This window comes from Oncorhynchus keta, chromosome 21 (assembly GCF_023373465.1).
Source record: "Oncorhynchus keta strain PuntledgeMale-10-30-2019 chromosome 21, Oket_V2, whole genome shotgun sequence".
Lineage (NCBI taxonomy): Eukaryota > Metazoa > Chordata > Actinopteri > Salmoniformes > Salmonidae > Oncorhynchus > Oncorhynchus keta.
The window spans coordinates 25063734-25090529 of NC_068441.1; the positions used below are offsets into that span (position 1 = coordinate 25063734).

Sequence of the window (26796 nt, forward strand, 5' to 3'; positions counted from 1 at the left end):
TATGGAACTCTGGGAGAATGTGTGAGAATCTATGCTGGAAACTCTTTTCGTCTTTACTTCTTAATGTTGTCAATGTACTTTTATCATTCAACTGGACATAATAATTATAGAGGAAACCCCAAATTAGTGTGTATCTTATTTTGGTGTAGATTTCCTCTATCTGTATCCTGTCTGAGTGAGTTAGCATTTTCTACTGAATGAGTGGAAACAAATGGTACCTTCCATTAGCCAATGACTGTGGATGAGTGGTCACTACCTGTGAGTCCAGCAGCCAAGTGACTATTAGAGCTGGATAAAGGAGGTGGTGGGCTGTTAGTTTGCTAGTGAGAGCCCTGCTTAGTAAAGCAAAAGCGAGGGATGAGGAGAAGAGTAAACTTATGCTCAATCTGAACACAGCTGCTCTGCTCAACTTCTCCTCACATAGCTCTGTTTGGACATATGAGACATTTGCTCATAAGACAGATGCAGCTGGGGCTGAGGCAGGCAGATATTTGTGTTAATACTCCCCACGGTCTGTAAATAACTTGGTTGTCCTCTTTACGCTCTCTGGGATATATTCAGATATATTCCGTCCCTGTGGGTACGGTAATATAGTGGAGTGGAGCAGTGAGACACAGGAGGTTGGTGGCACCTTAATTGGGAAGAACTGGCTTCTGGTAATGGCTGGAGCAGAATGAGTATGTGAGGACATTGTGTTTAAACTGAGTCAAATATATGCCCTGAGGGAATACATGGAAAATATATATATGCAGTGAAATGTGTGGTTTTACAAGGTTAGCCATAGCAGTACTGAACCCCAGGAGAAAATCAAGGTTAAGTGTCTTGCTCAAGGGCACATCAACAGATTATTCACCTTGTAGGCTCAGGTATTCGAATCAGCAGCATATTGGTTACTGGCCCAACACTCTAACCGCTAGGCTACCTGCCACCCTACAAATGAGGGCAAATTAGAGGAGAAAATATAATTTATTCCAAATTTTGTAAAGAAATCTTTGTGGTCTTTCATTTTATCATTCAATTATTTGATAACGGGAATGATAAAAACGGTTTAAAAAAACAGTATTCTGGTGACTAAATGGTCCAAATGGTTTCTCAAGCTGGCATGATTTCTACCACTCTTGATGCAATTTGCCTTGAGTTCTAGATGTTTCTAATTAACAACATAGGGTTGTTCAATTTGATTTCAATCCCTTTTTGACTGCACCCCTTTTGATTTGAACAAAACTTTCTATACATATTTTTCCATGGTAGAAGTGGTCAGAAAGTAACTTTTTGGACCTGAATGCCAAAACATTTAGGAGATAGAGGTGCTCCAAGTTTTGCATACCCCACCCTACCATGAGACGTTCATGTCTTCATCACTGGAAAAGATAAATGGTTGAGGATGATATAATTTAAAAGCTTAAAAACAGGTTTGGCAAACTATTTATAATTTCTAAAATGTCACTTTTTAACCATTAACGCCAATTATCTAAAAACACGTAAACACAGATTTTGTTTATGTGCCTTTGACCATATTTCATATAATCGGAGGTGTTTATGTGCCTTTGACCATATTTCATATAATCGGAGGTGTTTGTGTGCCTTTGACCATATTTCATATAATCGGAGGTGTTTGTGTGCCTTTGACCATATTTCATATAATCGGAGGTGTTTGTGTGCCTTTGACCATATTTCATATAATCGGAGGTGTTTATGTGCCTTTGACCATATTTCATATAATCGGAGGTGTTTGTGTGCCTTTGACCATATTTCATATAATCGGAGGTGTTTGTGTGCCTTTGACCATATTTCATATAATCGGAGGTGTTTGTGTGCCTTTGACCATATTTCATATAATCGGAGGTGTTTGTGTGCCTTTGACCATATTTCATATAATCGGAGGTGTTTGTGTGCCTTTGACCATATTTCATATAATCGGAGGTGTTTATGTGCCTTTGACCATATTTCATATAATCGGAGGTGTTTGTGTGCCTTTGACCATATTTCATATAATCGGAGGTGTTTATGTGCCTTTGACCATATTTCATATAATCGGAGGTGTTTGTGTGCCTTTGACCATATTTCATATAATCGGAGGTGTTTATGTGCCTTTGACCATATTTCATATAATCGGAGGTGTTTGTGTGCCTTTGACCATATTTCATATAATCGGAGGTGTTTGTGTGCCTTTGACCATATTTCATATAATCGGAGGTGTTTGTGTGCCTTTGACCATATTTCATATAATCGGAGGTGTTTGTGTGCCTTTGACCATATTTCATATAATCGGAGGTGTTTGTGTGCCTTTGACCATATTTCATATAATCGGAGGTGTTTGTGTGCCTTTGACCATATTTCATATAATCGGAGGTGTTTGTGTGCCTTTGACCATATTTCATATAATCGGAGGTGTTTGTGTGCCTTTGACCATATTTCATATAATCGGAGGTGTTTGTGTGCCTTTGACCATATTTCATATAATCGGAGGTGTTTATGTGCCTTTGACCATATTTCATATAATCGGAGGTGTTTGTGTGCCTTTGACCATATTTCATATAATCGGAGGTGTTTGTGTGCCTTTGACCATATTTCATATAATCGGAGGTGTTTGTGTGCCTTTGACCATATTTCATATAATCGGAGGTGTTTGTGTGCCTTTGACCATATTTCATATAATCGGAGGTGTTTGTGTGCCTTTGACCATATTTCATATAATCGGAGGTGTTTGTGTGCCTTTGACCATATTTCATATAATCGGAGGTGTTTGTGTGCCTTTGACCATATTTCATATAATCGGAGGTGTTTATGTGCCTTTGACCATATTTCATATAATCGGAGGTGTTTGTGTGCCTTTGACCATATTTCATATAATCGGAGGTGTTTGTGTGCCTTTGACCATATTTCATATAATCGGAGGTGTTTGTGTGCCTTTGACCATATTTCATATAATCGGAGGTGTTTGTGTGCCTTTGACCATATTTCATATAATCGGAGGTGTTTATGTGCCTTTGACCATATTTCATATAATCGGAGGTGTTTGTGTGCCTTTGACCATATTTCATATAATCGGAGGTGTTTGTGTGCCTTTGACCATATTTCATATAATCGGAGGTGTTTGTGTGCCTTTGACCATATTTCATATAATCGGAGGTGTTTGTGTGCCTTTGACCATATTTCATATAATCGGAGGTGTTTGTGTGCCTTTGACCATATTTCATATAATCGGAGGTGTTTGTGTGCCTTTGACCATATTTCATATAATCGGAGGTGTTTGTGTGCCTTTGACCATATTTCATATAATCGGAGGTGTTTGTGTGCCTTTGACCATATTTCATATAATCGGAGGTGTTTGTGTGCCTTTGACCATATTTCATATAATCGGAGGTGTTTGTGTGCCTTTGACCATATTTCATATAATCGGAGGTGTTTATGTGCCTTTGACCATATTTCATATAATCGGAGGTGTTTGTGTGCCTTTGACCATATTTCATATAATCGGAGGTGTTTGTGTGCCTTTGACCATATTTCATATAATCGGAGGTGTTTGTGTGCCTTTGACCATATTTCATATAATCGGAGGTGTTTGTGTGCCTTTGACCATATTTCATATAATCGGAGGTGTTTGTGTGCCTTTGACCATATTTCATATAATCGGAGGTGTTTGTGTTGTGCCCGCCATTGGTTGAGACAACATGCTCTTGAAAACAGGGTGGGTGTCATGTTTTGGCTGATAAATGTACTGAAATGGGAATACATTTTTAATTTCCTCTTTCAAATGGTAGCACAAAGCTGGTTGACATAACTTTAATTAAAAAACATTTATTTCAAGAAATTACAAAATAGTTTGACAACCCTGTTTGTAAGCTTTTCAACTATATCCAACTCAACCATTTATATTTTTCAGTGATGAAAACAAGGATGTCTCACAGTAGTGTGGGGTATGCAAAATGCGGTAACTTTCAGCACCTCCATCTCCTGAATGTTTTGGCACCAAAAAGTCACTTTCTGACCTCTTCTACTATGGGCAAATGAGTATGGAAAGTGTCGTTCAAATCAAAAGGGGTTCGGTCAAAAAGTGAAATCTTTGACATCAAATGGAACAACCCAGTAATTAAACCCTGCTTTGCGTTCAAAGTGGAATTATTATTTTACCCCATGATGTCAAAGTGGAATTATATTTTTTTGTTGTTGAAATTTTAACTAATTAATTAAAAACAAAAAACTGAAATGTCTTGAGTTAATAAGTATTTAACCCATGTTTTAGGGCAAGCCTAAATAAGTTCAGGAGTGAAAAATATTCTTAACAAGTTATGTAACCGATGTGAAATGGCTAGCTAGTTAGCGGTGTGCGGGCTAATAGCGTTTCAATCGGTGACATCACTCGCTCTGAGACCTTGAAGTAGTTGTTCCCCTTGCTCTGCAAGGGCTGGGGCTTTTGTGGAACGATGGGTAACGATGCTTCGTGGGAGGCAGTTATTGATGTGGACAGAGGGTCCCTGGTTCGAGCCCAGTTAGGGACGAGGAGAGGGACGGAAGCTAAACTGTTACATTGATGCTGTTGACCCGGATCACTGGTTGCTGCGGAAAAGGAGGAGGTCAAAAGGGTGGTGAGTGTAACGGATGTGAAACGGCTAGCTAGTCAGCGTGGTGCGTGCCAATAGTGACGTCACTCTCTCTGAGACCTTGAAGTAGTTGTTCCCCTTGCTCTGCAAGTGCCGCGGCTTTTGTGGAACGATGGGTAACGATGCTTTGAAGGTGAATGTAGTCTGTGTGCAGAGGGTCCCTGGGACGAGGAGAGGGATGGAAGCTATACTGTTACAGTTACATAATAAGTTGCATTGACTCCGTGTGCAGTAACAGTGTTTAAAATTATTTTTGAATGACTACCTCATCTCTGTACCCCACACATACACATCTGTAAAGTCCCCCAGTCGAGCAGTGAATTCAAACACAAGTTCAACCACAAAGACCATGGGGGGTTTCCAATGCCTCGCAAAGAAGGGCACCTATTGGTAGATGGGTAAAGAAAAGAAAAAAGACATTGAATATTTTGAGCATAGTGAAGTTATTAATTACACTTGGGATGGTGTATTACACCCAGTCACTACAAAGATACAGGCGTCCTTCCTAACTCCGTTGCGGGAGAGGATTCACCTTCCAGCAGGATAACCTTAAACACAAGGCCAAGTCTATACTGGAGTTGCTTACCAAGAAGACAGTGAATGTTCCTGAGTGGCCAAGTTAAAGTTTTTACTTAAATATACTTGAAAAATCTATGGCAAGACCTGAAAATGGTTGTCTAGCGATGATCAACAACCAATTTGACAGAGCTTAAAATTAATATTTGGGCAAATGTGGCACAATCCAGGTGACTTAGAGACTTACCCAGAAAAACTCACAGCTGTAATCACTGCCAAAGGTGCTTCAACAAATTATTGACTCAGGGTTCTGAATACTTATGTAAATTAGATATTTCTGCATTTCATTTTCAGTAAATTGCACAAAAATGTAAATACATGTTTTCACTTTGTCTTTATGGGGTATTGTCGGTAGATGGCTAAAAAACAACAGCAATTTCATCCACTGTAAGTCAAAGGGATATGAATACTTTCTGAAGGCAATGTATTTTCTATGAAAAAAAATCGATGGAAAAGTTCATGGAAACATAGCTAATGACACAACAAATATTTCCAATTTCAAATAATACAATGTTTTATTTTTGGCAGCTTATAGTCAGAACATAGTGATAACATTTAAAAAAATATTGGGAAACATTGTCTATTGTTCAGAATAAGAGTCTGTTAGTGGCTGACCTGGAGTCAGATGTAGCCAATGATGTCATTACAGATAATAGGCTGTCTGCTGCCAGTCTGCATGAGGGCAGTGAATTGATAGAAGTCTGTGTCTAGATCATGAAGGCCAGAGTGGGACTGGTGGAAGAAGGGGGACTGGCGCGGGGCAGGGGCCTGCACCCCTAGGGGGCAGGAGAGTCGTTTGGGGGCCATAGCTGTCCGACTCACACGAGAAGAAGAATCTGAGGACCTCATCCTCACCCTCTCCTCTACACTCTTTGACATGCCAGCTATTTTCCGCCTCATGTTGACCAAGAAGCCTCGAGCCAGTCTGCACCCAGAGCTGGGCTTCAGTTCTGCTGGTTCGGGGAAGTCCGGTAGGTCCATCCAGTTCTGTATGAGGTCAGCAAAGCTGTTGTCCCCCAGTACCAGAGGTTGTCTGTTCCGTCCCCGTGTCAGCAGCGATGTGGTCCAGTCCTCAGGGTCATTGGCCTCGAATGAGGTCCAACTCTCCAGGGATGCGTCTGATGTGGATTTGGGTCGGACCCGGCCACTGGGGGCCAGGTTGGTGCGGAGGCAGGCAGAGGAGGACACCCGTACATTCCTGGTCCTCCTGAGAACCACGCCCTCGTCCTGCCAGGAGGCCTCAGAGTAGCCAGAGTCAAACTCCAGACTTTTCTCACTACTGGGGGAGGTCAGACCCAGGCCAAGACCCAGCCGGCTGCCTGCATCCTCCTCCTCCTCCAGAGGACTGGCCAGACAGCAGGCTGAGTCATAGGTGCTGGCCGTACTAGCGTCAGAGATGCGCAGACGGGTACGGCGCTCCAGCTGAAGTGCCCTCTGATAGCAGGCTCGTGCCACTACAGAGCGGTGGGCAGGGGTGATTGCAGGGGCAGCAGCAGGGCAGGTCCTTCTAAAGTGCTTCAGGTCCTGCAGGGACCTCATCATGTAGTGCATCTGGTCCCGCAGGCAGCCTCCAGAGTCACGCAGACACAGCTGGGAGGGACAGAGAGTACACAGAGTCAGACACAGGCTGGTACACACACACTATGACACATTACTATGTTCACTTAAAGAAAACAAAGTCAGTGGTTGAGTGCTATTCTTTTGTTGTTGCAAATATTTTTTATTAAGCCGGTGAATACAAAATGATATAATGCATGTTGTAAATAATGTCCAGCCTGCAGCAGATGTTTGATAGACTGAACATTCTTTATGAAGTCTGGTGAACTCTTTCTAATAAGCACACTGCATTTGTTGGTGACTATAATAGAGACCGGCTCTGTCGGACAGGCTCAGACTTGCTGATTGGGTGACTGCTGCTACATTTCAACTGTATGAAAGAGCTACGCCTCTTCTCTAATGTTGAACTTTCACAGCAACGCACAGCCACAATAAAAAATGCCCTACCTGTCCTGCTGTATCACACCACACTTGAGCAGTTTTCATATAGATCCACCCACACCAAATGTAATATCAAAGTTACCTCCCACCACACCTACTGTACGTTCATTTACTTCTCCACACCTGTGCCTAAATGTGTGTAACACAACCATCACCCACCCACACCATAATGTATTTGAGGTTTTATTTGAACAATATTAAACAACAAGTCTCCCTTTTTCCTAACACTGCAATATAAAGGCTGAAGTCTTGTGGAAATGATGACTACATTTCTGTAGGGGGATCTGCAGGGGGATTGAGGTTTCTCTGATGTAGTTCAAGGCACAGGATGTAGGTATAATGGTGTGTGTCTCCTTAAGAGTGCTGTGTGCCTGCATATGAAAGTCAGCTGTGACATACTAAAGACCATATGCTCTAATTTCCTCTCCCTCTGATTCACAGGGACCCACTCTGATTGGTCCAAACCAACCAGTGAGCAGCGTCGGCTTACACTCAAAATCAAACAGGGTTGACCGAGCATAAAATTGTGTGAACCACACAACGTTACTACCTCTAAAGGAAAAAGGTGGGCTATAAAACATACACAACAAAACACACACACTGATACTTAAAAAGTGGGATCCAAGAGTAACTCATGTGGCCCTGGAAGAGATTGTAACTGTTAGTTAAAAATAAAACACAGAGGATCCATTAACTCTTTTTCATGTCAGTGAGAATACCATATGACAGTACCAAATGGCATTACAATTGTCATGATGGCATGTGACCTTCACCTTCAAGCCTTTTATGGGGGGGGGCTGATCTGACAATGAGGTGAGAAATGTTTAGCAGACCAGAGGAGGAGAGACATAAAGCCCTCTGAGACACAGGTTAATGTGCCAAGACCTTCAGCCTCTGTTTGCTCTCATGACAACACTATTAGATGCAACAGGAACAGGCAGGCAGCCACAACACAGGTTGTGTGGTACTCTCATAAAGACACACCACTGCCTATAAAAGTCTGACTTAGATGAAACATTATAATTTAGCTGAAGTATAATAAACTTCCTGCAGGGATGCAAAAACATGTGTTCAAAAAGGACAAAGGGATTAAACACCATATCTACTTTCAAGAGTAAAGATAAATACAACTAGGAAGGAAATGATTATGGAGCCCTTTCCATACAGAGAACATTTAAATCATCTCTAGCAAATTAAACAACCATATGCTTCCTAAATTTAGAATACATTTACAAACTGCCATTTCTTTGTTTACCCGACACATGGCATAGCCTGCAGCGGATAGCACCACTCAGCAGAGGCATTTGGGCATGGGCATCTATAGTCATTATGCGGGACAACGTCGTCTGTGGACAGAGCGTTGCCCTGCAGATGTTGTCCCCGTATGCTGGTGTATAATAACGCCATTATTTCAGGGAGTGACAGTTAATTTAGCTTTTGTAAATTCATTGCGCCTATTTAATTTAAAATGTGGCAGGCCTGTAGTTTATCTAATTAATTGTCGTTTTACGCACAGAATAATGTCCCTTTGATAAGACTGTGCATAAAACAATTAAAATGCCATTGTCCACTACTGTACTGTATTGCATGATAATCTATGCTTCGGTTACAGAAGGGAGGGAAAAATACTTACCATTTTATTTATTTGAGCATCACCGTGACAATTAACTCCTAAAATAGAAAAGAGGAGATTAAATTCTGTACGTTTTAGTCTAGAAGTATAGTAAGAGCAAACTCCTTCAGAATTGTATAATTAGTCTGTTGATACTCACATTTGATATGGCACGTTGAATCCAGTTTGACATTAATCCCTAAAGGGTTGATGTCTTTCCATAAAGTAAATTTTGCGCACAGCTGTTGGTATGAATCCTCGTGACTGAAGGCGCACGGTGAAGTTGTAGTGATTTTATCTGTTTCGTTTTCTCCAGCGTGCGTCCTCCAGCCAGTTATAGAGCGTCGCATCTCTGAAGCAGTGAAACAGCCAATCAGAGTTTGAAATCTGATCAAGTGAATAGCTAGCTAGTCGCCACCTCTTTGCTACACACATCTGTATCATAATCTTCTAGACATTCACACATCACGCGCTTGTCATCGGTGGCCTAAATTTAATTTAAAATGGACTTTGTGTCACTGTTCTACACACACTACCCCATAATGTCAAAGTGGAACTATGTTTACGACATTTTAAAAAAACGTTGTCATAAAAATGGAGCCTATGCATTTACTAAAACAATGTTTTTATCAATGACAGATGTGTATAAATATTTGTATCATGTTTTGGTACTAAACATGCCGTTTTTTTATTTGACCCCTACTATAAATATAGGTTGAGAAATTCTTCGGGCGTCTCTGAGGTCACGAGTTCAATTTGTCACGACGATTATTCTCTGGAAGACCCCTGTGGAACCAGCAATCCCAAATGGGAAACTGTTCAATCTTTAAAGTATGTGAGGCTGCATTGTGCTTTTACGGTATTCCAGCAAATGGAACACAATTCGCTGGTAAAAATGAAATCAGCCCTAAAAGAAATGTCAAATCTGGCCTATATGTTGTGGAGGATCCAACGGAATGTAATCTATAGTCTAAGTACATTAAACACATAGCTAAGTGCTTTAAGTATATTGCGCACAAACATGACTGAAATGATTGAAATGACAGATTAATTAAATTTTTGAAAATTAAAGCACGGGGGCTGCCACAGGGATAGAAATGTATAGGGACACATTTGTCGCCATCTAGTGAGATATATGCTGAAAGCCACTGAGCAGGTGATAATCACCTACAGTCAATGGGTCGTCACCCATTTGCACCACTGTGTCATGTATTGTTATTCATGTCAGTGTGAAGGTTCACTGTTAATTGGACGAATCCAAATTTGATGGTCTACTATTCATGTGCAGATGTTTTCCTCTCCTCAACCATGATGTGACCAGGTCTGTGTAGGTGCATCATATTCCCGTGACATGTCTCAAACTGCTTCTACAATTTATAATTTTTCTGGAAGTGAGTAGTTCAATACATTTAGTCCACACATATTTTTTCATATGGTGCAAAATCCAATGTATAACCTAGTTCTCCAGATGCCTGACAATTCCATCCTCTAATGCTTATTCTAATGTACTAAAACCAGCCCCAGCTACCTCAATGACATCTTGTAATGTCCATGGGGCTGATTTTATAATGATGTGCCATGTTTTAATTAAGTAATTCACAAGATGCTTTTAGGGTCTTTTGGATGTGTTTTTATGAAAAGGGCCACTGCTTTCTATAAAAGGGTCCATCATTATCATTTAATGTCTCTGAAAAAATGTCCATTAACAACTGCACACTTCAATTCTAAACGTTTTTATGTGTGTAATAGCAGCTGTAAATGCCACTGCATCTACATTTTGGATCAATTATGGCTGTTTTCTTTAAATGCATTAGGCCTAAGTAATTACACTGTGCCACTTCTTTTGAATGGGTTTGTGGCACTTACTGCATTATGACCGATCGAAATGTGAATTCATTTTAGGAACATCCAGGCCTTTCTTTCTAATGGATTATATATACAGTATACATGAATTAATATGCAGTTTTCATGTTCCCAATCTCTTTCCTGTTAATGTGATTGTTAGATAATAGAACATGTTATCAGTTATCAGTATTACTGCATTGTCGGAACTAGAAGCACAAGCATTTTGCTACACTCGCATTAACATCTGCTAACCATGTGTATGTGACAAATAAGATTTGATTTGATTTGATCTTGATTTTAGGATCATAAATGTGGCAAGACCAGGCAGAGTTGATGTGGTCATGTACTGTATATCTGAGGTGGAGTACAGTGCATTTGAAGAGTATTCATACCCCTCGACTTTTTTTCACATTTTGTTACATTACAGCGTTATTCTAAAATAGATTAAATATATTTTTTTCATCAACCTACACACAATAAACACCCCATAATAACAAAGCAAACTGGTTTTTAGACATTTTTGCAAATGTATTAAAAATGACTTATTTACATTTGTATTCAGACCCTTTGCTATGAGACTCAAAATTGAGCTCAGGTGCATCCTGTTTCTAATGATCATCCTTGAGTTGTTTCTACAATTTGATTGGAGTCCACCTATGGTAAATTCATTGGATTGGACATGATTTGGAAAGGCACACACCTGTCTATATCAGTGGAGATTTTAGCATGTAAATCTTGGTGGGGCAAACACTTTTTTTTGGGGGGGGGGGTGCACGCCAGCAAAGCCACTGCACAGCACAACACTAAACAATACATTAATTGCACTATAACGGTGACAAATGGTGCCCACAAACTGTTAGGGCTTACATAAAACTGTCCCAACAGCAGTCCCAATACCTTACCACTGCTACACCTGGCTATCTGCGGAGCCTTGTCTGGCAGCGAAACAGTTAATTCAGCCTCATTTAAATCAAATCAAATCAAATGAAATTGTATTGGCCACATACACATGGTTAGCAGATGTTATTGCGAGTGTAGCGAAATGCTTGTGCTTCTAGTTCTGACAGTATCTAACAAGTGATATCTAACAATTCAACAACAACTACCTAATATACAAAAATCTCAGCAAGGAATGGAATAAGAATATATAAATATATGGATGATATAATATACTGCCTTTAAAAAAAACATAGCTCATATGGCTGACTTGCTTCAACAAATGTGGTTTCTACTGACAATTGTGATGTACAAACTATGGCATAAGGGAACGACAAGCGGATAAGAGGCAATCCGTAATTTCAATTAAGACATTCACGAGGGAACTAGGACAGATGTAGTCAATATAGCTATTTGTTCCACACTTTTAAAATGTACAGCGACAGAATTCAGAACATGGGCAGTTCTTGCAGTGTTCTCCCTGTACATCATGTCCAAACCGTAGGATAAATCAAGGGGGCATATAAGCAGACAATGAAAGCTCTTACAATATTCAATGATTATATTTATATTTAGGTTATAGGCTACATGTGCACCACCAAGTCAGAACAGTAGGCAAAATTAATAGGGATTCCGATGAGGCACATTGGTTACTAACATCTTACTACACAAAATACACTTAGTATTACTTTCTTAGCAACAGTATACATATCTCCCTGGCATATTACATAATTTATGCAGTAGCATACAATACATTTTTGGACTCACCTTGTTGTGCTGTGCTCACTTGAACAGGAAGGTGGTGCGGCAGTCCTTGAGGGCACATTTTGTCATCAAATGTTGTCATCAAAGTCTGTCATTCTCTGGATTTATGGTGCTTTCAAGACAACTGGGAACTCTGAAAAACACTAGGTCGAATCATGATGACGTCAGTGATCTTCAGGTCGTAGCTCTAGATAGAGGCTAGATTTCCCGACTTACAATTCCGAGTTGGATGACGGTTCTAAACATCTTTCCCAGTCAGATCTAGTTTTTTCCTGAGTTACCAGTTGTCTTGAACACACTGAAGTCAGATTTCAGTTATTTTGAGCACGGTAGAAATTATGCTGGATTGACAGTAAAAAATATGCACACTGAAAATAATTGTATAGATTTGCCTGCAACATTTTATACCTGAATCACATGGCACTTCGAAATAACTATTTTAGCCTTCACATTTATCCAGAGATATTAGAGAGTAATCAGATATTTAGCATTTTGCTTCTAACAACGATCACACTCACAACCACCACCCCCACCACACAGGGGCGGATTTGGAACAGAAATCGGCCCTGGCATTTCTCCAACACTGGCAATTTCTTTCCCATGATGCCCCCACACCGGCCAATTTTTTCTCAAGGCCCTGACATCGGCCCATTTTTTCCGTGTCCCCCCATTAACCAAATGAGCAAATCCTCCTCCCAAGTTAGACAGGCTCCCTGGGCCAAAAAAGGTCCAGTCCATCTGACATTTGCCAGAAATGCCAGATAGCCAGTCCACCCCTGCCACCGCACCACAAGCCATAACACTCAGCCCAGGTGAACAAGAAGAGTATGTTACTCTTTTTCCTCCTCACATTCTAAAATCACACATATAATATGCCAGTATAAGATATCAGTAGCCCTGCCCTATGTATTTCTGTTCTGTGCAATAACCTCATGCTGTATTGTCGACACAAGCTCTGTATGTTCTGTTTAGTATTTAGAGCAGTGGTCACTGTGCTGTGGCTCCCTCTAGGGTTCATAGACCTCCCTGCCTCTGTGTCTGTGTCAGAAAAGTACCCCCTCCAGGAGTGTGGTGGTAGAGTTTCTGGTGCAGAGCTCCAGTTCTCTCTACAGTCAACATCCTCTCTTTTCACTCCAGAGTTAGCAGTGTTTGAGACGCCCATCGTCAACCCTATTAACGTCTCTGGTATCTTCAATGTCCAGGTCGGAACAGACAATTTAGTCAAATATCAGTTTTCATGTCTCTTCAACTCTAACTTTAAGCCTAGCCTATAATCCACACCCCTGCTTAACCCTAACCCCTGTTTTCAACATGAACAAATGAGACATTAGTGAAGAGGAATATTTTGTGACTAATATTGTGTACGTATAGATAGTGTTGAACGGTTCTCTGGACTATGAGAAGGCCAGCAGGGTGAGTGTTTGTCTGGGCCTGGTCACTGCATCAGGCCATGTAGAGCAGACCTTCCATATCAGTGTGTTGGATGAGAACACGTCACAGTGTGAACCTCTTTTCCAGCTGCCTGGTAACACACCCTCACCTCAATCACTACACATACATTATACACAGTGTTTACATGGCTATCACATGTTTATTACAATGTTATTACAAGGGTATAAGGTTAATGTTTTGTTAAGAGGGTTATTTATTGATGGTCTGATGAGTGTTTGTGTACAGTTGAGGTTCATGTCCCAGAGAACCTGTTCTTGTGACTCTCTACACTGTCCTGGCCTCTGGCCCAGTCCGCAATGACACACTCTCTGTAATATATACACACAACTGTATTACTGTACCAATACATAGTCCTATTTGAATGAATGCATTCAGTTGTGTAACTGACTAGGTATCCCCTTTCCCTTCCCTTTAGTACAGGTTTAGACAGTGAGTGTTGATACCTTTCCGTTTGTGTGTTTGTGCTGCAGGATCAAGATCAAGACCTTGCCTTCTGAATGCTTATCTATTATTTTTTACCTTTATTTAACTAGGCAAGTCAGTTAAGAACAAATTCTTATTTACAATGACGGCCTACCCCGGTCAAACCCAGATGACGCTGGGACAATTGTGCGCCTCCCTATGGTACTCACAATCATGGCCGGTTGTGATACAGCCTGGGATCAAACCAGGATGTCTGTAGTGACGCCTCAAGCACTGAGATGCAGTGCCTTAGACCTCTGCTCCACTCGGGAGCCCTAACACTCCCATTTATATGTATATTTACATCATTTAGCAGAAGCTCTTAAGCCAGAGCGACTTACAGGAGCAATTAGGGTTAAGTGCCTTTCACCTTGTCGGCTTAGGAATTTGAACCAGCAATCTTTTGATGACTGGCCCAACACTCTAACCGCTAGACTACCCACCGCCCAGTCTTAAGAGGTTTCATTTCTAGGGTTTATGATACAATTTTGAGTTCATCAGATGTAGAAGTTGTAGAAAGTGTGTTTAACCAAAATCTCTTCTGTCTAGTTGCAACGGTTGTCTTGGGTAGAAGAAGGAGAGGACCAAAGCGCAGCGTTGTTAGTGTTCATCTTATTTAATAATAATCAAAACTGAACACTGACTAACAAAAACAACAAAGTAACAACCGAAACAGTTCTGTCTGGTGCAGACACACAAAGACTGAAAACAACCACCCACAAAACACAATGGAAAACAGGCAACCTAAATATGGTTCTCAATCAGGGACAACAATAGACAGCTGCCTCTGATAGCCAACCCACCCAACTCACGCCCTGACCATACTAAACAAAGACAAAACAAAGGAACTAAGGACAGAACGTGACAGTATCCCCCCCCAAAGGTGCGGACTCCGGCCGCAAAACCTGAACCTATAGGGGAGGGTCTGGCTGGGTGTCTGTCTGGCGCGGGACGTGGTCCCCACTCCACCATAGTCTTTCTCCGCCTCCTTAACCGCCGCCGTGGCCTCTTAAGATTGGCGAACCTCGCCGCCGACCTCGGACTGGGGACCCTAGCCACGGGTCCCGAATGGACGGGAGACTCCGGCAGCGCCAGATTCCGGCATCGCCGGTGTGACAGGCGGCTCCGGACAGACGGGAGGCTCTGGCGGCTCAGGACAGACGGGAGGCTCCGGACAGACGGGAGGCTCTGGCGGCTCCGGACAGACGGGAGGCTCTGGCGGCTCCGGACAGACGGGAGGCTCTGGCGGCTCCGGACAGACGGGAGGCTCTGGCGGCTCCGGACAGACGGGAGGCTCTGGCGGCTCCGGACAGACGGGAGGCTCTGGCGGCTCCGGACAGACGGGAGGCTCTGGCGGCTCCGGACAGACGGGAGGCTCTGGCGGCTCCGGACAGACGGGAGGCTCTGGCGGCTCCGGACAGACGGGAGGCTCTGGCGGCTCCGGACAGACGGGAGGCTCTGGCGGCTCCGGACAGACGGGAGGCTCTGGCGGCTCCGGACAGACGGGAGACTCTGGCGGCTCCGGACAGACGGGAGACTCTGGCGGCTCCGGACAGACGGGAGACTCTGGCGGCTCCGGACAGACGGGAGACTCTGGCGGCTCCGGACAGACGGGAGACTCTGGCGGCTCCGGACAGACGGGAGACTCTGGCGGCTCCGGACAGACGGGAGACTCTGGCGGCTCCGGACAGACGGGAGACTCTGGCGGCTCCGGACAGACGGGAGACTCTGGCGGCTCCGGACAGACGGGAGACTCTGGCGGCTCCGGACAGACGGGAGACTCTGGCGGCTCCGGACAGACGGGAGACTCTGGCGGCTCAGGACAGACGGGAGACTCTGGCGGCTCAGGACAGACGGGAGACTCTGGCGGCTCAGGACAGACGGGAGACTCTGGCGGCTCAGGACAGACGGGAGACTCTGGCGGCTCAGGACAGACGGGAGACTCTGGCGGCTCAGGACAGACGGGAGACTCTGGCGGCTCAGGACAGACGGGAGACTCTGGCGGCTCAGGACAGACGGGAGACTCTGGCGGCTCAGGACAGACGGGAGACTCTGGCGGCTCAGGACAGACGGGAGACTCTGGCGGCTCAGGACAGACGGGAGACTCTGCCGGCTCAGGACAGACGGGAGACTCTGCCGGCTCAGGACAGACGGGAGACTCTGCCGGCTCAGGACAGACGGGAGACTCTGGCAGCGCTGTAGAGGAGGAAGGCTCTGGCAGCGCTGGACAGGCGGGAGACCCTGTAGGCAGAAGACTGAGAGACAGCCTGGTGTGGGGGGCTGTCACCGGAGGGCTGGTACGTGGAGGTGGCACCGGATAGACCGGACCGTGAAGGCGCACAGGAGGTCTCGAGCACAGAGCCTGCCCAACCCTACCTGGTTGAATGCTCCCCGTAGCCAGGCCAGTGCGGCGAGGTGGAATAGCACGCACTGGGCTGTGCTGGCTAACCGGGGACACCATGCGTAGGGCTGGTGCCATGTACACCGGCCCGAGGAGACGCACTGGAGACCAGATGCGCTGAGCCCGCTTCATGGCACCTGGCTCGATGCCCACTCTAGCCCAGCCGATAGGAGGAGCTGGGATGTACCGCACCGGCTATGCACACTCACCTGCCCGGTCCCTCTCTCTCCGGTAAGCATGGGAAGTTGGCGCAGGTCTCCTACCTGCCTTCTTCCCCCCCCAATACATTTTTGGGGCTGCCTTTCGGGCTTCCTTGATTGTTGTGCCAACTCCATTCGCCGGTATCCCTCCTCACACTGCTCCAGAGAATCCCAGGCGGGCTCTGGCACTCTCCCTGGGTCGACCGACCACCTGTCTATCGCCTCCCAAGTTGTGACAAAGTCCCGATCTCACTCCCATGTCCAGGAGTCTTATGATCGCTGCTCCTGCTGCTGCTGCCTGTTACCACGCTGCTTGGTCCTTTTTTGGTAGGTGGTTCTGTAACGATTGTCTTCGGGTGGAAGAAGGAGAGGACCAAAGTGCAGCGTTGTTAGTGTTCATCTTACTTAATAATAATCAAAACTGAACACTGAATAACAAAGACAACAAAGTAACAACCGAAACAGTTCTGTCTGGTGCAGACACACAAAGACTGAAAATAACCACCCACAAAACACAATGGAAAACAGGCTACCTAAATATGGTTCTCAATCAGGGACAACGATAGACAGCTGCCTCTGATTGAGAACCATATCAGGACAAACACAGAAATAGAAAATATAGAAAAACTAACAGACAACCCACCCAACTCACGCCCTGACTATACTAAACAAAGACAAAACAAAGGAACTAAGGTCAGAACGTGACACTTGTTTCCCAGAATCTTTGAAAACCAAGGACCCGAGGATATTATAGCCACTGTCAGCACTAACCTCACCAACCCTGATGTACTCTATAGTTTTGTGAAATATCTAACTTTCAAGATTAGAATTGTCAAATTTTTATCTCTCCGATATTATGTCATGAAAATCAATGTTTTATAATATCCTCGAATGCTTTGAAAAACAGAAAGAGCTGAATCCTAAATTAAGTTCTCCATGTTTAACTGACATTTTCACTTAAATCTGTCTCTTCCTGTCTCTTGTCCTATCAGAGGATGGTACCATATTTAAGCTACGGTATTATACTGTATGGATACATGTCTGAAAGGATGTATTCTGTTATACTGTACTAGATAAATGTACAAGGGTGCATTAGCTCTTTGCCCATTCATCACCTCCACTTGTGGTTGGTATGGTCCACACCCTGGTCATCGTCCTCAGCCTGAACCGCCACTACATACACCTTTTGCTGCCCAAAGTCCAGTCTAATCAGGAAAAAACTATGGATATGGACCCAAGTTGTAGTGGTTAAAGTCATGGTCACATAATGTGGAAAACTCCTGGACATAGACATGACCTAATGTAATCTATCATCAATATACATAAGAAACATAAGGGTTATTTAAGTCTAGTGCCCAGTGAAGTCGTGTTACTTAAACAAATACTTAGGGGGAGTAGAAAGGTGGGGACTCATTGGTGTCCAGTTCCAGGTTCTGACCAATAGAACACTGTGGGCCAGGGCAAGCTCCGCCTCCAGATCTAAGTTATCAGCTGTTCTGATGATAATGTAGTTTTGGATGTAAACTGTGAAATCTACTGTGTATTCATTTTCTGCCAGAATGTAAATGATAATGCTACATTGTGTGACCCAGTGTCTACACTGCTCCCCATGCACTCACTCAGCTGCACTGATGCAGACAACAACTTTCTAAACCACCATCACTAACGGTACACAGTGTGCGTGTGTAACTACAGAAGCGTCATGTCCATATGTGTCACAGGGGCACATCCCCCCTTCAGATTTGTCTTGAAAAAATGTATTATATATATGTTTTTTGTTTTTTCTCTCTCTGTAATGCTTCTAGTCCACTTAGCAATTTTATGAAGCCCAGATAAGTTCCCAGTCTCCCAGCCTCATAACTAGATGTTCTCCTATGTGGTGGATGGGTTCTATGACCACACCATGTTTGAGATCACACTCTCTGTGTCAGATGGCAGCATCACACGGAGGCTGTGGCCTACATCTATGTAGTCCCCTGGACCAACAGTGTTCCTACTGCTACAGTAAGATCAGCCCTGTGGAGACATGGTACACACCACTGTAACACAGAGCTGTATGTGAAGGAAAACCTTTTACAATAGGAGACCCATAAGAGACTATCATCTCTCTGCTGTCCCTCCTCAATGTAGAGTTGGGTATTGTAACAGTCCATGATAAGTATATTATGTTAATACCTATGGTTAGGGACCAACAGTTGTGCCTGAATGTCCATCAAAGGAGACAGACGTAAGTGCCATTAGAGAACCAAGTTGTGAATTATAAGACATACTTGTTAAAAAGCAACGTTTACCACTAACTCACGCCTTACTGTGTATTATGTTATCTGAGCATGGAAAATATGAACAAACTGAGCACAGAAGGGAGTCAAAATGGAGCCATAGAGAATGACCAGGTACATTTGGGTCGATGGTTTCCAATTGCATCCAACCAAAGATGATCTATTATATTGACAAGATAGCCAAGTGACCGCTCTAACAATGGAAATGTCCTCAATGATTGAAGGCAAGTGAGATCAGGTGAGACCATTCTAGCCAATAAGAGGGCAGATACGCGTGTGAACAACAGGCACAACTAAGTCGTTTTTCTCAAAGTTGCCAGAATGCCACGTGCATCCACTTATATCAGTACATTTGTAACAGACTAAACATTACAAAACTTATATTCGATCAAATGAGCCTCAATTGAGTCGACATTCTCACATATACCTCCATACAAAAAAGGGTTTCTCACACAGAGAGATTTTGGGCAGAGTAAATCCTCTCACTTCGCCTCTTCCTCTCTGATCCTACTAAGGATGTGGAACAGCATGGGCTTACTTTTGAAAGTGTTTCTCCTAGGCCTCACTAGATGGCACCCTCGGTCTGTCTAAAGTCAGCATACAAGACAAGCTGATGGTTCATTGCTTTGGAAAACTCTATAATGGGTTACAGTACAGTCTTAGCATAAGGCACAGGCTTGATAGAGATTTAACCTGTCAATTCTGTTCTCTCAGAGATTTGATGGGAAGGCACAAGATCCAGGAAAAAGCTGTGCTTTAATATTCATATTAAACAAATAATCTTCTAAAATTAATGAAAATATATGAATTAATCCAATGTTTTCAGGCCTAAATGTGAAGTAAATGTAAAACATGTTTTTGGTTAGTTTCAGGCTGCTGTTAGCTGTTCAACTCTACCACAGGATAACAGCGTTGGCTGTAGGGGACGTCCACCATCAACGACCTGCAGCCTGAAGAGGATTCATATGTTTGCAGTCAGGCATTTTAGCGTAATTTTGATTTCAATTACAGGTCAATGTGAAGTTTGTAATATTTGAAAAGATATACTGTATTGAATACATACTCATGCTGACATCCTGTGTTGGAGGCTACTCCTAAAGGAGTATTCCTTGCGTAATTGGTCAGTTGCTCGATTAAGTTCTGGGCCCATACATGTTAAGAGAGGGGATCAAGAATTGCTAGAACGAGGTGCGGAACAATGAGCTCCACCCTCTCTCTTTATAAGTTACGGGCCAACCCCCCTCCTCCCGAAATATGCTAACACCTGCAAAATCATGATTCGTCCAAATAACCAGTCACGGAAAACACAGACACCGGAACTATTGCTGCTCATTATCCTATGCATCATGTTCAGTCCCGACAGATTCTCCGTTATGTTTGTGTAGACCTCTCCACAAGAGATTACTGTGTGTACTCATGTAGCTCTGCTCAGCAATAACAATAAAAGTTGTTTTGTCTCTCTTCCTTTCGGCTGCTTTTTTCTCCATTGTGGGATAAGGATTTATTTTGGTTGTATTACACCAATAGTTCTAACATGCCTTTAATGATCTGGTTTGGTGGAATAAAACTATATTTGTAGTGTTATATGAACAACTTGTCCATTAGTATGTGAAAATGAATTAAACAATGTGTAGGAAAACACAAGCAAGTGTGTCAGGTGCTATTTTTATTTCAATTAAATAATCATAAGGACTTTTAAAGCATTTAAAATTTGACCAAAAACCCTAACCTATCTCTCAATTAGATTTTGTCTTTCCTTATGACCTATTTATCCTTAAGATGGTTTGACCAAAATGGAAAAAAAATGTATGCATACAGTCAGTCGGTCAATCAGTACTGATAAAAGTATATCTAAGAATCAGTTGTAAACTGAAGTGTAGGCACAAACATACTGCAAAAGACATGTAAATGGTACTATAAAAAATAACAATGTTAAGTACATATTTTAAATATCAGTTAGAAGTTTTGCTATTCTTTCCCCTGGTTGTGAAGATTTGTTTTCGTTTTTACTTTTCTATATTTTTTTATTTTGATTTTCTAAAAGGAATGTTAAAATATTCTGTGCAGATTACAGAGCTAATATATCTTGTGTCATGCATGCATGTGGTCCTTCTGTGGCTCAGTTGGTAGAGCATGGCGCTTGTAACGCCAGGGTAGTGGGTTCGATTCCCGGGACCACCCATACGTAGAATGTATGCACACATGACTGTAAGTCGCTTTGGATAAAAGCATCAGCTAAATGGCATATATTATTATTATTATATTATTATGAACAATATGCGGTTCGGCTATGAATGAGGAACATATGTAAACATTATTTAAAAAAGCACTCCTTTTTCGATTCATATTCTCTATTCATGCCTGTGCTTCTTTAAAAAAAATATGCCTTATGTGATTAAAAGTTTAATGGAATTTGCACATTAGATTTTGTAAAGTAACATGAAAGCATTTAATAAAAACTTTTCCATTTTGTCCTCGAATAATTGAAAATAAACAAAGAAAAACAAAACAAAAAAGACAATAAATGTTTGATTCAAGGTCTTAGCTGAAAGAGTTAACAATTATGAGCAACTGGATCAGCAATCGTTGAAATTCTGCAAGGCTCTCCGAGTTCTCAGTCTCTTAGGTGTCTTTAAAAAAAGCAGATAAAAGCAGAAATCGTGGTTGGCCAGTGCAGTCTGTCTGCCCCATCCTTCCTTCTGGTTATCAGAGCTGTTCAAGTCATCTGAGGGAAGACTGAGAAAGGTGAGAGGTTCATGTATACAAGATTCACCTTTAAGTTGCATTCAAAGAACATTAAGTGGTGGTTTCTGTACATTTACGAACACATATATATCCGTGTGTGCATGCGTGTGCGTGCGTGTGTAGTCCATGAGCATGTGTTTGTAAAATGTGTGTGCTCTATTCTATGTGTAGCAGCTCACCTTGACTCTTCCTCAGGCTTCGCTCTAGAAGAGACCACAGTCCTTCAGGTTGTTCTTGATGATGACGTCGGTGACGGCGTCGAAGACAAACTGAACGTTCTTGGTGTCGGTGGCTTGGGTGAAGTGGCTGTAGATCTCCTTGGTGTCCTTCTTCTTGTTCAGGTCCTCAAACTTGGTCTGGATGTAGGCCTGTGCCTCTTCAAATTTGTTGGGACCTGGGTATAGGAGAGGAGGTTAAGACAGAAGTGTTGTGCCCATAGAATTAGATAGGTTGTTCTACTGAGTCTGCACGAGTCATGCAAGGAGAAAACTAGTGTCAGGTGGAGAAGTGGACCTGCTCTACCAATGGGATTCATGGGGTTTGTCAAGCTAAACTATATAAAAAAAAGTATGGACACTACTTCAAATGAGTGGATTCGGCTATTTCAGTCTCACCAGTTGCTGATAGGTGTATAAAATTGAGTACACCGCCATGCAATCTCCATAGACAAACATTGGTAGTAGAATGGACTTACTGAAGAGCTCAGTGACTTTCAACGTGGCACCGTCAAAGGATGACACCTTTCCAACAAGTCAGTTCATACAATTTTTGCCCTGCTAGAGCTGCCCCGGCTAGAGCTGCCCCGGCTAGAGCTCCCCCAAGTGCTGTTATTGTGAAGTGAAAACGTCTAGGAGCAACAACGGCTCAGCCGCGAAGTGGTAGGCAACACAAACTCCCAGAATGGGACCGGTGGGTGCTGAAGCACATAGCGCATAAAAATAATCTGTCCTCGGTTGCAACACTCACTACCAAGTTCCAACCAGCTCTAGAAGCAACTTGATGAAATGGGTTTCCATGGCCGAGCAGCCGCACACGGACAAATCGGGTTTGGCGGAAGTCAGGAGAACGCTACCCAAATGCATAATGTCCACTGTAAAGTTTGGTGGAGGAGGAATAATGGTCTGGGGCTGTTTTTCATGGTTAGATCTAGGCCCCTTAGTTCCAGTGGAGGGAAAGCTTAACACTAAAACATAAAATGACATACTAGACGATTCTGTGCTTCTAACCTTCTGGCAACAGTTTGGGGAAGGCCCTTTCCTGTTTCATCATGACAATGCCGCCGTGCACAAAGTGAGGTCCATACAGAACTGGTTTGTCGAGACCGGTGTGGAAGAACTTGACTGGCCTGCACAGAAGCCTGATCAATACTCCACCGAACACCTTTGGGATGAATTGGAACGCCGACTGCGAGCCTGGGCTAATCACAAACATCAGTGCCCGACCTGACTAATGCTCTTGTGCCTGAATGGAAGTCCCCGCAGCAATGTTCCAACATCTAATGGAAAGCCTTCCCAGATGAGTAGAGACTATTATTGAGGCAAAGGGGGGACCAACTCCATATTAATGTCCATTATTTTTGGAATGAGATGTTTGATGAGCAGGTGTCCACATACGTTTGGTATTGTAGTGTATACATCTTGCCACTAGATTTCTTGTACTGGTAAAAACTATACCTCCTAGTCTAACATGAGAATGTCAACATACAAACACTGCCAACTACAAGAGAATATGGAACATTCAGGGGATGCAGAGTTGTGTTACGGTCTTACCAGAGTACTCTGGGAAGCAGATGGTCAGGGGACTGTGGGTGATCTTCTTCTCAAACAAGTCCTTCTTGTTGAGGAACAGGATGATGGAGGTCTCTGTGAACCACTTGTTGTTGCAGATGGAGTCAAATAACTTCATGCTCTCGTGCATCCGGTTCTATGGAGAGATGGAAAGAGAGAGAGAGCAAGGGAGGGAGGGAATGAAAACAAAACATTATTTAATTCCAGTTGATCCAGACAAATCAAAATGAATGTGAAGCAATTTCCTTTAGAAATAAAATATCATTTAAAGTGATAAGTGAGATCTAGTTAGTGGCACTTAAAGGACAACAGTGTTCTGCCTCCTCACCATCTCCTCATCCTCAGCCAGCACCAGATCATAGGCACTCATGGCCACACAGAAGATGATGGCTGTGACTCCCTCAAAGCAGTGGATCCACTTCTTCCTCTCAGAACGCTGGCCACCCACGTCAAACATCCTGCAGGAACACAAGGAGACAGTTAGGGTCACCGTTTTACTGCTGTTTACTAGTGGTGCTGTATGCCCACCCCCAACCCCAGATCAACCTCTAGTCTAGCCCTGTCACTCCTTTGATGTGTGCAGATTTGGAATAAGTGGATAGGTGTAAGCAATATGGCGCTGGCTCCCATCTCATTTTTTTACGGGAGCCTCCCCAATGTTGCTTAAACCTATTTGGTCTATTTGGATCTGGAAACACAGGAGGGGATGTTTTCTGCAGGGCCATTCATGACCTCCGTATTGGGATCTATAATTACACCAAAAACATGTAAAGCACCATGATGATTTGACATTCCTGGAGGATCTCCCACTCTCCATTAACTCAGGCCTGGAGGATCTCCCACTCTCCATTAACTCAGGCCTGGAGGATCTCCCACTCTCCATTAACTCAGGCCTGGAGGATCTCCCACTCTCCATTAACTCAGGCCTGGAGGATCTCCCACTCTCCATTAACTCAGGCCTGGAGGATCTCCCACTCTCCATTAACTCAGGCCTGGAGGATCTCCCACTCTCCATTAACTCAGGCCTGGAGGGGAGGCCTGAAGGTCTCTCTGTAGTCCAATCAGCTAGCCTTCCTCTGGGGACCTTCTCTCTCCATGTGCATTGCAGTCAGTCTGCCTCCTCTGTCTCTACCGCTCTCTCTCTCTCCCCATCTGTGTCTCTCTTTCTCTCGGTCTCTCATTTTGTCTCTCTCTGTCTCCATTGGGCAAGACCCTTCGCTGCACAGACCCTGGCATTTTGTTGGTGTATTGGTACAGTGACATTGCCGTGGTTATGAGGCAGGCAGGCTGTAGACGGATGGGTCTGAGGCGCTGAGGGAGGCGATTTAGTAATGTTTGTTTGTTGACACGATTGAGCCCTGCATTACTTTTCATGAGGACATCGACCAACCCACCGACCGGGCACGAGGGCGAGATGAGAGGATGCCCACTTCCCAGTTCCAGTCTGGGTTGTGGAACCCATCTGAGATATTTACTAATCACCACCACCAAGGCATTTCAAAACATGGAGAATAATAATAAATACTGAGACAGTGGCATGGAAGTCTGATGTTTGTCAAATAGCAGACAGACTGTCGGTTTAGTTGTTGTACCGTCAGCCCTGCTAGAAATTCAGCTGATATTTGTGTGAAGTTCCTATGTAATGGAGTGCTACTATGCTATGTGTTGGCAGGCTGAGTAAGTACAGCTCATTACCACAGGGCTGTAATGTTCAGGGCTGTAATGAGTAGTACTCACCTCAACAGGGCTCTCATCAGCTTTAATATCACTCACTGTAACCTGATTCCATCAGACCAGATAAACAGTAGCTAACACTGCTGCAGGGCAGGCAGCGGAACGTTCTGTTATTTGTGTAAAAACACACCCAAACACTGTCTAGACAGACAGACAGACAGACAGACAGACAGACAGACAGACAGACAGACAGACAGACAGACAGACAGACAGACAGACAGACAGACAGACAGACAGACAGACAGACAGACAGACAGACAGACAGACAGACAGACAGACAGACAGACAGACAGACAGACAGACAGACAGACAGACAGACAGACTTGTGCACGCACACGTTTTGATTTCCAGTGCTTTGAAAATAGTGTATCCTGACTCCATTTGGAAGCCTCTATTCCATTTGATGTGTAAAGGTGGTGGGCGTATTGAGATTTAAACAGGAATTTCCTCAGTATTTTATAATTAAGACTAAGAAATAGTTCTGTTATCAAGGATAAGGAGTAATGGAGGCATGGATCCAATTCCCACATTCAAATGAACATGGATTTCTGAAGCAACCGCCAGTGAACACGTCAACCAGTCCATCAACACTCTCACACAACCTTCCCACCATACACACCGATGCACACACAAACTAACAGCACACACAGAGACACACAACCGTCCCACCATACACACCGATGCACACACAAACTAACAGCATACACAGAGACACACACAACCTTCCCACCATACACACCGATGCACACACAAACTAACAGCATACACAGAGACACACAACCTTCCCACCATACACACCGATGCACACACAAACTAACAGCACACACAGAAATACAGAGACAGAGACACACAGAGACAGAGACACACAGAGACACACAAAGACAGAGACACACAGAGACAGAGAGATAGAGGACCAGACAGGGTTAGTCAGATGGAAATAGTCTTTTCAAAGTAACATCCAGACAAAATGGTGCTTTGGAGGAATGAATATCGCTAGCTTCACTCCGAAAGACAGAGAGGAAAGAAGAAACAAAGAGGTTATTTTGCGTTTGGGCAATGGAACGAGCAGGGAGTTCAAAATGAATCACGCACACACTAGTACGTCAGCGGTCCACTCACTTAAAGTGCAGGTCTTTGAAGGTGAAGTGTGTCTCCACGATGCCGGTGGTCTTGACTCTGGTCCGCAACACATCCTGCTGTGTGGGGATGTAGTCTGCTTTGGCTATCCTCTCTAGATCATTCAGGTAGCTGACAGGGACAACACACACACACACGTCAGAATACAGATACACACAACTGTCAGATGAAAAACCAGGTGGACCCTCACAAAGCCTAGGGTCACAGGGTTTCAGGGCTCCAACTCTGCACCACTGGTGTGGCCACGTTGTTAATGGTATTGG

At 43.5% G+C, this 26796-nt stretch overlaps 2 protein-coding genes across 3 annotated transcripts in view; both read right to left on the minus strand.

Moving 5' to 3' along the window:
* Positions 1–3772: 3772 nt before the first annotated feature.
* On the minus strand, positions 3773–9113 carry LOC118400328 (PAK4-inhibitor inka1-like). The gene is made up of 3 exons (XM_035797037.2): positions 8951–9113; positions 8812–8849; positions 3773–6770 (listed from the first exon to the last, which is right to left on the minus strand). The coding sequence occupies exons 2-3, from the start codon at positions 8812–8814 to the stop codon at positions 5802–5804; spliced, it is 972 nt and encodes a 323-aa protein (XP_035652930.1). The 5' UTR covers positions 8815–8849; positions 8951–9113; the 3' UTR covers positions 3773–5801.
* Positions 9114–20779: 11666 nt separating this feature from the next.
* The window catches only part of LOC118400329 (guanine nucleotide-binding protein G(i) subunit alpha-2-like), a 107740-nt gene continuing 101723 nt past the window's right edge, over positions 20780–26796 (minus strand). Inside the window, exons 5-9 of one of the 2 annotated variants that reach the window (XM_035797040.2) lie at positions 26516–26644; positions 23991–24120; positions 23645–23798; positions 22055–22269; positions 20780–21855 (exon numbers count right to left, since the gene is read on the minus strand). In XM_035797040.2, the coding sequence (XP_035652933.1) occupies positions 22079–22269; positions 23645–23798; positions 23991–24120; positions 26516–26644 (604 nt within the window). In that variant the 3' untranslated portion in view covers positions 20780–21855; positions 22055–22078. Of the gene's footprint in view, positions 21867–22054; positions 22270–23644; positions 23799–23990; positions 24121–26515; positions 26645–26796 lie in introns of both variants that reach the window. The other variant, XM_035797039.2, reaches the window with a different exon arrangement.